We start from the raw sequence: 9,926 nt of genomic DNA, 5'->3' as shown, positions 1-9,926 counted from the left end.
AGCTCTTCCCTGCTTCCATCCATCCTCAAAATGTGCCCTGCCGAAGCCCCCTGGGGGCTGGAAGAAGAGCGGTGTGTTGATCCTCTTCTGTTCCCAGACTTGGAAGCTCACCCCGGGGCTGGGAGCAAGTCCTGAGGGTGCCACACCAGCGCTGAGTCCCTGTGGGTGCCCCATGCCTGGGGTCCCTGCCTGAGAAAAGGAGGAGATGGTGGGGCTGGATTTGTCCAGACTGACCTCATTCTTCTCTCCTGGGGATGCAACCCCCCTCCCCTCATCCCAGGGGGCCGTGCCAGGTGCATGTCCCCCAGGAGTGTCCCCATTGTCCCTGGGGGGCTTGGAGCTGGAACCGTCATTGATGCAAGGCTGGGTGATGCTCCCAGTGGCTTTGGAGATGTCAAAGGCCAGGAAACCCAGGGGCCAGCTGGGCTCCCCACGGCTCGTGAGGGATCCAGGTGACCTCTCGCAGACACTGGGTCTGTGCCCCTCTAGCAGAGGATGAGGTGTCCTGGTGCAGCCCTGCTGCCCATGCAGGCGCTGTCTTGGGGACACTGGGGAGGAGTGGGGGCAGCAGGGACCTGTGTGCCACCGAGATGATGTGTTTCAGGGAGCCCCTGACCCACCATGACGTTCAAGCAAGCATCCATGATGGCCCCGGAGGCCACGGCCAGCACGCTGCCCATGAGCACCACGGAGAACTCCACTGAGGCCGCGGGGCCGGGCGAGAGCAAGGAGGACATGTTCACCAAGCTGAGGGACAAGTTCATGAATGAGCTCAACAAGATCCCCCGTGAGTAGCTCCTTTCCCAGGTGTTACCCTCCTGATGACCCCCCCATCACACTGGTCCCAGTACAACCTGTGGAACAAGGCTTTTGGGTGGCTGAGAGGGAGCTACAGGGCTGACCACGACCCTGGCTTTTGCCCACAGTGCCACCCTGGGCCCTCATCGCCATCGCGGTGGTGGCTGGACTCCTCATCCTCACCTGCTGCTTCTGCATCTGCAAGAAGTGCTGCTGCAAGAAGAAGAAGAACAAGAAGGAGAAGGGCAAAGGCATGAAGAATGCCATGAACATGAAGGACATGAAGTCAGGCAACCAGGTGATGTCCTCCTGGGCTGCTTGGCCAGCAGCACCTCTGGCTGGCTGATGGACTGTGCCAGGGCACTCAAAGATCAGGCAGCAGATTGGGATGGAGCCACCAGGACCCCGGGATGGGACAGTGGAGCGAGGACCTGAGACAGCAGCACTGTCTTCCAGTGTCTGGTGGCCCAGGTGGACCGAGCTCAAGCTGGCCTGGACCTGCCAATGCTTCACCTGAGCCAGGAAATGTTGATTTAATCCCTTGTGTCTCTTGCCTCCCTCTGGGTCACACTCATTTCTCTGAGCCTTTAGCTGAGAGGGCAGGGCCACCAGGCCAAAACACCCCCCAGTTTGGGATCCCCCAAAAAGTCTGTGGTGTAGTGGCAGGTGCTGGTACCTCATCCTGGGGGCCAGCCCGAGGCGGGCTTTGGTACCCACAGGCTTGGGGCCACCCCGGCCATTTCAATGGCCTTGACCCACGGCCATTTGGAGGGGGTGGGAGAATTTGGGTGTCTGTCCCTGCTCTTCAGAGCCATGTGGGCACCATGGGCATGCAGACAGGGCTGGAGCAGGAGAGGGGGGAGATGTGGGGTGGGATTCCCCAGTGGAGAGCAAGGGCTGCGTCCTCTGGGGCTCCACGGGGTGGTACAAGCCCTGATCCCCCACCCTGCCATGGGTCCCTCGGTGTCTGTGTAACGTGTCTCTCTTCACCCACGGTGCCCTCGCTGTCCTCCTGCCCTGGCTGCCTCTCTGCTCTGGGACACCCTCCACGTAAGTGCCACCATGAGCCTCCTCCATCATCTGCTTCCAGGGTGGGATGGGGGACTGGGGACACATCAAAGAGGGAGTAAGGAGCTGGGACTCCCACCCCGTGGACTGCGCTTGGAGAGGCAGGAAGAGGGGTGGATTTCCTGGGGACAATCTCTTTCTGAGCCTGCAAAGCCTGGAAATGGCCCCGATAAGCCCTTAGCTCTGGCTGTAGTGCTCCTCCAAGCACGGGCTGGGCGCCACAGGACCCACCACCTGCAAGCACCAAAACTCCCTCCACTGGAGTCAGTTCCTTGTCCTGGCACCCCTGGCAGCCCCACATCGTCTTGGCTGGACCAGCACCGGGGGCTCCCTGGCGGCCGTGTGGCTGTGGCACAGCCAGTGCCACCCCCAGCCTGCCCTGTCAGTGCTTCATGTCCCTGGTGGGGACAAGCTGGGTGTTGAGATGCCAGGAGGGTTGGGGTGCTGAGGTCCCCAGTGGTGTGGGGCTGCTGGGCTGTGACCATCCTGCTGAGCTGGACACCTTGGCTGCCATTCCAGGACCAACAGGACGACGATGACGCAGAGACGGGCCTGACAGAGGGGGAAGGTGAGGAAGAGGAGAAGGAGCCGGAGAACCTGGGCAAGCTGCAGTTCTCACTGGACTACGATTTCCAGGCAAACCAGGTGATGGAGTGGCTGGGGCTCAGCTGAGGAGTGGGGTTTGCCCGGGGGGGAGTTGAGAGGACAGGTCTGCGTGTTGGAACTGGGAGGCACATGAGGGAAGGAGGAGCCGGGTGCTGTGCCAGAGGAAGTCCTGCCCCATGCTGGGCTGGAGATGAGCCCTTGGCAGCTGCAGTGCATGGCTGGGCTGTCTCACTGAGGACTCCTCTGCCCTTCCAGCTCACAGTGGGGATCCTCCAAGCTGCGGAACTGCCGGCTTTGGACATGGGCGGCACCTCAGACCCCTACGTCAAGGTGTTCCTGCTCCCTGACAAGAAGAAGAAGTACGAGACCAAAGTGCAGAAGAAGACCCTCAACCCTGCCTTCAATGAGACCTTCACCTTCAAGGTGAGCCCCTTCATCCATAACACAGGACCTTGTCTCCCACTCCCATCCTTCTCCCTGGTTGCAGCAATCCCGTGTGCTGACCCTCCCTTCCAGGAGTGGGTGGGCCTGGCTTGCAGCCCGGTCGTTGTCCCTTTGTGCAGGTCCCCTACCAGGAGCTGGGTGGGAAGACGCTGGTGATGGCCATCTACGACTTCGATCGCTTCTCCAAGCACGACATCATCGGTGAGGTGAAGGTGCCCATGAACACAGTGGACCTGGGCCAGCCCATCGAGGAGTGGCGGGACCTGCAGAGTGGCGAGAAGGAGGAGGTGAGAGCCAGCCCTCAGCCAGCTGAACCCCTGGCTGGGGGATTGAGATGGGGGCTGGCCGTGGGGCGAGCTCTGCTTTCAGGGCCATCCCACAGTGCTCAGGGTGACGATCACTGTGGGGTCCCACCAGGGTGCCATGAATGTCCTGGCAGGGCAGGATCTGACCTGTTGTTCCTCTGTGTAAAAATGTTTTAATAACAGAAAATGAAGACTAGAAAACATCCAGAGTGCTATGCTGGGCCTGGCTTGTCCTGGACCCAATGATCAAACTCTTGTGTTGGTGCACAGGGTGCCAGCTTGTGCCTGGACTGAGCAGCGTTTGGGGGGACCTGCATGTGTGATTGTGTCCAAACACTGCAGTCTGAGGCACTGCCAAAGCTCTGACCTCCACTCGCTGCTCTGCTTGGCAGCCAGAGAAGCTGGGCGATATCTGCATCTCCCTCCGGTACGTGCCCACGGCCGGGAAGCTCACTGTCTGCATCCTGGAAGCCAAGAACCTGAAGAAGATGGATGTGGGGGGCCTCTCAGGTGGGTGTTGCTCAGAGGCAGCCTCCCCCTGCCCCACTGGGGACTCTCAGCATCCTCTGTGGGGAAGGACTCTGGGGCCATCTGTCTGGCAGAGCTTGGGAAAGCCCCCCAGTGCCTCCTCATGCTTTGCAGGCAGCCTAAGGTCTGGCCAGGAGGTGAGGGGAGATGGGCATGAGATGCATCCCCAACTCTTGAGAAGGATGCTTTGAATTTGGTCCCCTTGGTTTGAGCAGGACCAGGATGCTGCAGGACCTGGGTGGTGAAAGTGCTCCTCCTTGACCTGAGGGCTGGGGACCTAAGTTGACAGCATGTCTTGTGCTCAAAGTGTCTTCCCAGCCCCATTCTGGGGTCCTCAGCTCTCTCCAGACATACTTTAACCACAAGAGCAGTACCTGCATGGCTGGAAGGACTCAGCTTTATCGTGGGCTTTCCTGCTCCTGTCCGGGGCGGCAGGCCAGAGCCCACACAGTGCCACTCACCTGACAGGCCAGCTGTCACTCCACTGTCCCCAGCCCTCCTACAAGAGGGCCCACAGCACAGAATCCCAGAATCATTACTGTTGGAAAAGACCTCCAGGATCATCAACCTGTGCCCGATCCCCACCTTGTCACCCAGACCAGAGCACTGAGTGCCACGTCCAGGCATTCTTGGGACCCCTCCAAGGGTGGGGACTCCACCACCTCCCTGGGCAGTTCCAATGCCTGGCTGCCCTTTCCATAAACAAATTTTTCCTGATGTCCAACCTAAACCTTCCCTGTTTCAACTTGAGGCCATTTCCTCTTGTCCTGTCCCTGTTCCCTGCGAGCAGAGCCTGACCCCCCCGGCTGCCCCCTCCTGTCAGGGAGTTGTGCAGAGCCACAAGGTCCCCCCTGAGCCTCCTTTGCTCCAGGCTGAGCCCCCCAGATCCCTCAGCCTCTCCTCATATGTCTGACTCTCCAGACCCTTCCCCAGCTCTGCTGAATCCAGAAGAACTCCATCCCTTGGCCAGTTGCTCCCACAAATCCTCTCCAGCCCAACTATTTTGTCTTGGCATCCATCCACAAACCTCAGACCACCTTTACTCAGGGCAGTCTCTCCCTCACCCTGGGTTGAGATGTCTCCTGGGACCCGACCAGTGGTGTCCCCTGGGCACCTCAGCCCTGGCTAATGCCCCATCCTGCCCCCCAGATCCCTACGTGAAGATCCACCTGCTGCAGAATGGCAAGAGGTTGAAGAAGAAGAAGACCACAGTCAAGAAGAAGACCCTGAACCCTTACTTCAATGAGTCCTTCAGCTTTGAGATCCCCTTTGAGCAGATACAGGTTTGTCTGATGACTCCCCTGGGATGGGAGATGTCCTGAAGCTGCCTGAGCTCTTGTCCCAGCCTTCCCAGCAGCCCGAGCCGCTCCTGCTGAGCTCCTGGTCTGGTCACCCTGGAGATTCTTCCAGTCCCATCTGGGGCCTGGGCTGATGCTGAGGGCAGCTGGTGGGGGGGCAGAGGTGGGAGGCTGGGCAGCACCCATGGGAGATGAACCCCCAACCCAGATCACGGCTGAAATGGGGCTTTCCTCTGCTCCTGATCCTACAGTGCTCACCTCAAGCATAACAGGATGGTCCTGGGGGCATTTTGGACCCTTGGCCACTGCCTTCTGCTCCTCCGTGTCCTGTGCAAGCCCCTGCCCGTGCCCCTTGCCCCTGCCCAGTAGCCCACAGCTCTTGCCCAGCCCCACACCACACCTTGGTGACCTTTCTCAGGTGAGTCAGCTCAGGATGAGCCGGGCCCCCACTGGGCTCTGGGCTCCTTGGGGAAGGACATGAAGGAAGCAGGGAGGGGGCCCTGCCCCAAAACGAGCCACATGGGGCTCAGCCTTGGGGCATCCCTGGGGCACCCTGGGGCTATGGAGCTGTGTGGCCACTGCGCCTTTCCACCCCTCTAAAGAAGGTTTCCTCCTTTAGAAAGTGCAAGTGGTCATCACAGTGCTGGACTACGACAAGCTGGGGAAGAACGAAGCCATTGGCAAGATTTTCACAGGCTTCAACTCCACCGGCACGGAGCTGCGGCACTGGTCTGACATGCTGGCCAACCCCCGGCGGCCCATTGCCCAGTGGCACTCGCTGAAGCCAGAGGAAGAAGTAGATGCAGCTCTCGGGAAAAACAAATAGGCAGCTCTGCCAGCCAGGCACTGCGGACAGTCGACCCAGAGCTACTGATACCTCAGTTCTGCAACCTTCCTTTCGGTTTTTTGTTCTAAGCTGAAATGCCCCTTGATGCCTCTGGAAGGGTATCCAGGCAGTCCCAATAGCTTCCAGGGGAAGAGGTTAAAGACATGGATGGTTCTTTTTGTTCTTCAGCATTGCTCCCTTCTGCTGCATCTCCCATTGCCTCTGCTCGCCATCCCTTCCCGGTGCAAAGCCACCGGCACACTTGGGACCTGCCCCAGCAGCTGTGTCACCAGCCTGCAGCACTGCTGCTGCCCTCCTGCCCTTGGAATCATGTGGGGAACCGTGGAATGGTGCATGGAGGTGATACTGGAGCCTGACAGTGTGAGATGACCAGACCCACTGTGCTTGGTTGGGGCATGACCAGCAGTGAGACAGAAAAACGGTGCAGAAGACCCTCTAAAGAGACCCAGGTGCCTCCCCCTGGTCCTCCCCAAGGAAGGCTGAGTGCCCCAGGCCAGCTCCAGATTTGGGTTCTCTGAGGAGAGGCTTGCAGGGCCCATGGATCCCGCTGTGGTGGTGGGGTGCCAAGCCCTCAGTGTTGCAGCAGGAGCTGTGGAGGCCAGTCTGGGCACAGGGAGCCTCAGGAGGGCTGCTCCAAGGAGACACAGGGTGAAATGTGGATGCACCAGCAGCACCGTGTGGATCACCACCACCACCAGCACCACCACCTCTGTTTTGTCCCCAGAGGAGCAGCGCTGGGTGATTTGCATCTGTGTCCCACCATGCTTGGTGAATCCTGTAGATAAAGATGCTTCCACAAGGCAGGTTTACAATGAGAGGTCTCCAGATGTGATGGGGGCAGCCCCCCAGAGCGGTACCAGGTGTCCCCCCAGAGATTGTCCATCGCACGTCCCAGGGCTCAGCCCTGCCTTGGGCACCCCAGCCTGGGGTAGCTGAGGGGCCATGGGGAGCTCCAGCTCCACCACCTGCTGCAGGTGGGGATGGCAAGAGCAAGCCCAGGGCCAACAAGGGACCAAAGCCCCCAACCCCCATGAGCTGCTACTCCCCACCAGGCCACTGGCTGTTGAACCCACCCCGTCCTGCTCGGGGTATAAGCCATATCTGTGACCTCGACAGTGGCCAAGAGCTTCTCTGGGCCACTTCTCCCGCTGTCCCAGAAAAGCCCCTGAGCCAGAAAGCCAACACAGTTTTCTGCTGCTGGGAGAGGGTCCAGCAGCCCTGCCCAGTTCAGTCCAGTCTATATTGGAGCACTGATGTTAACTCGTGTCCCTGTCCCAGCTCCAGCTCCACAGCAGCCTCACGCTCTGCTCCCTTTGGCTTCCCTGGACTCAGTGCTGGGGGTTCCAGCACTGCAGCAGCAAAGGGTAGAGCCCCAGGGATGTGCTGGCACTGGGGATGCTGCTCTGGGAGCTCAACACCAGGGCTGGGACCATGGTGCAGGGTGTCCTGGGTCCAGGTACAAAGTGCCAAAACTGAGCTCATCCCAGTGCTGTTGGATGCTTTGGCAGCTCCCACAGCTCTGGCTTCCCAAAGGGCATCCCGGCCCCCTCTGAAGGTGGAGAGATGATGGGAAACTTGGTGGCAGCCACACCTCAGGGGGTTCAAATGGACACGGGGACCAGCCCCTGCCCCTGGAGGGTTGTGCAGCTCTGGGACAGGTCCCCAGGGCAGGACATCTCCATCCGTGGGAGGTTTGGGGCTTGGATAGCCAAGCTGCAGTGTGGGAAGGGGATGTTGGACAGGAACCTCTAATGACCACCTCCACCACCACTGCGGCTGCACTTGGCCCATGCCCTGGTGAAAGTGGGGCCACACTGAGTCTGCAGGGGTCACCCAGCCAGTGGTCCCTCAGGGCCATCTCCAGCTTCAATTAGTCCCTTTTCCTAATGGATGTGTCAGTGTCAACAGATGCAGTCCTGCCCTGCCCCTGTAGCCAAAGGGAGAAGAAGTCTTTTATGGGATGCTTTTAAAAATGGGGAGCTGGAGGGGGCCTGACACCCCATGGTCAGGAGCAGTGGTAGGACTCAGTCTCATTTTGGGGTCCATCAAGGCACTGGAAGGGTGGGGGGGGGGGGGGGCATCTGCCTTACATGGAGTGGGTCAAAAGAGGAGGAATTAGAAAGAGCACTGAAATCCTCCTGCTTGCAGCCAGCGAGTGTGCATGGCCCTGCAGCCTTCCCAGGGAAGCAGGTAGAGGTGTGCACATCTGCACCCTGCACACCTGCATCCTGAACACCTGCACACCTGCACCCTGAACATCTGCACCCTGAACATCTGCACCCTGCACCCCTGCACATCTGCACCCTGCACACCTGCACATCTGCACCCTGCACATCTGCACCCTGCACACCTGCACATTTGCACCTTGCACACCTGCACCCTGCACCCTGCACATCTGCACACCTGCACCCTACACATCTGCACATCTGCACCCTACACATCTGCACACCACACCTGCACACACCAGATGCACCCCCTGCTGTGCTCTCCCCTCCGCGCCGCCCCCCCCCTTCGCCCCCCAGACCCGCCGGATCGGCCGGGGTCCCTCCAGGAGTGGAGATCCCACCTGGCTGCTTTCCATTCAGACTCTTTAAGCCTTGGGGGAGGGGGAAGACTGTGACTTTAATACATATTTTTTTTTTTTTAATAAAAAAGGGAAAACCAACCAACATACTGAAGCCATCTGCGCTGCCTCTGACCCCCCCTTAGCTGTGTGTAGGTAAAATATATGGAGACATAGCTGTATATACCACGAGCAGTGCATGCGATGCAGCCACGTAGCAGTAGCAGCATGGCCCCAGCCCGGCGGCGCTGCCACCGCCCCGGCACTGCCGTCCCCATCTCCGGCCTCCCGCCAGGGAGGAGGCGGCGACCACCAAAACTCATCGCTCGAGAGCTCTCCACCGCCCTGATTTTTCTCCCCCCAAATAAAATGAAAATCCCCAATTAAATCATATAAAAGAAGAAAATAATGCCAAGAAGCAAAGCATGCCAAGCCCGGCCCGCCAGCGGAGGGTGAGCTGTCACCGACGCAGCCGTGGCGCCCATGTGTGTCGTGTTCCTGTATCTTGTCGCGTTTGTCCCATGGCCGGGTAGCAGCAACATCGTGGCTTCGGTGTCCTGTGTCGCGTTGGTGCATTTCACCGTCAGAGCAACTTTAGAAGCCATATTAGAGCACGGTGCACCGGGACCCCACGGGGACAGGCCCACGGTGAGCCGTGACCCCCTTCCCCCCATGTGTCCACGTCCCCCCTGGTTTCGTGGGGCTCGGGTTGCCAGGAGCCGCACTGGCCACCGCCTCGGTGGCCTTGGGTGCCGCTGTAACGCCGGGCGAGGGGACGGGACAACGCTGGGCGCAGATGCTGGGGTCGACTTGCCGGTGGTGAAAAGGCTTTTTGGAGCAATTTGGGTTATTTCTGCCATGTCCAGTCGGTGGTTTCTGTTTCGGGGACGAGAGCTGGCATTCTCCTCTCCTGGAGGCACCCAGCTGTGCCACAGGGATGCTCCCGGGGTTAAAAGGAAGTGAATCCACGAGTCTTGGCAACAGGCTCTGGTTCCTTGTCCTTTTTTCTCCCGAGCTGGGAGGGAGGAGCCAGCTCCTTTGGGAGTCGCAGGTTCGGCGATTCCTGGACCCTCAGTGCCGGCCCCGCTCTGCCCCGTCCCAGCCCCGCAGCGCTCGGCTCCGGCGGAAGCTGCTTTTAATGCCCCTTCCCCTCGTGTGGACTCTGTCGTTCCGTCTCTGATCGTTTGATGGTTATTTTGTAATGATCTCCGTCTCCTTATTAAAGAAACGAGCTGAAAGGAGCTGGTTCCCTTCTGGTCTTGCTGCTGGGGCTCACGGGGCATCCGCGGTGAGGGGCAGGACCCAGGGCAGTGAGCCCAGGGATGATGGAGGGATGGAGGTGTGGGTGGAACCTCACAAGGGCCCAGGTACCCCAAAACACAGAATCATGAAATCATTTAGGTTGGAAATGCCCTCTGAGATCATGGAGTTCAACCCAGCACTGCCGTGTTTACCACTAAACCATGCCC

General features: G+C 59.5%; 1 protein-coding gene across 1 annotated transcript in view; it reads left to right on the top strand.

Moving 5' to 3' along the window:
- SYT2 (synaptotagmin 2) overlaps positions 1-9,698 on the top strand; it is a 23,236-nt gene extending 13,538 nt beyond the window's left edge. Inside the window, exons 2-9 of the mRNA XM_048328224.1 lie at positions 605-787; positions 927-1,096; positions 2,395-2,511; positions 2,728-2,895; positions 3,036-3,203; positions 3,614-3,731; positions 4,899-5,032; positions 5,667-9,698. Coding sequence (XP_048184181.1) covers positions 622-787; positions 927-1,096; positions 2,395-2,511; positions 2,728-2,895; positions 3,036-3,203; positions 3,614-3,731; positions 4,899-5,032; positions 5,667-5,873 — 1,248 coding nt within the window. The 5' untranslated portion in view covers positions 605-621 and the 3' untranslated portion in view covers positions 5,874-9,698. The remainder of the gene's footprint in view (positions 1-604; positions 788-926; positions 1,097-2,394; positions 2,512-2,727; positions 2,896-3,035; positions 3,204-3,613; positions 3,732-4,898; positions 5,033-5,666) is intronic.
- Positions 9,699-9,926: the final 228 nt, after the last annotated feature.

This window comes from Corvus hawaiiensis, chromosome 24 (assembly GCF_020740725.1).
Source record: "Corvus hawaiiensis isolate bCorHaw1 chromosome 24, bCorHaw1.pri.cur, whole genome shotgun sequence".
Classification (NCBI taxonomy): Eukaryota; Metazoa; Chordata; class Aves; order Passeriformes; family Corvidae; genus Corvus; species Corvus hawaiiensis.
This window is presented reverse-complemented; position numbering and strand designations above follow the sequence as displayed.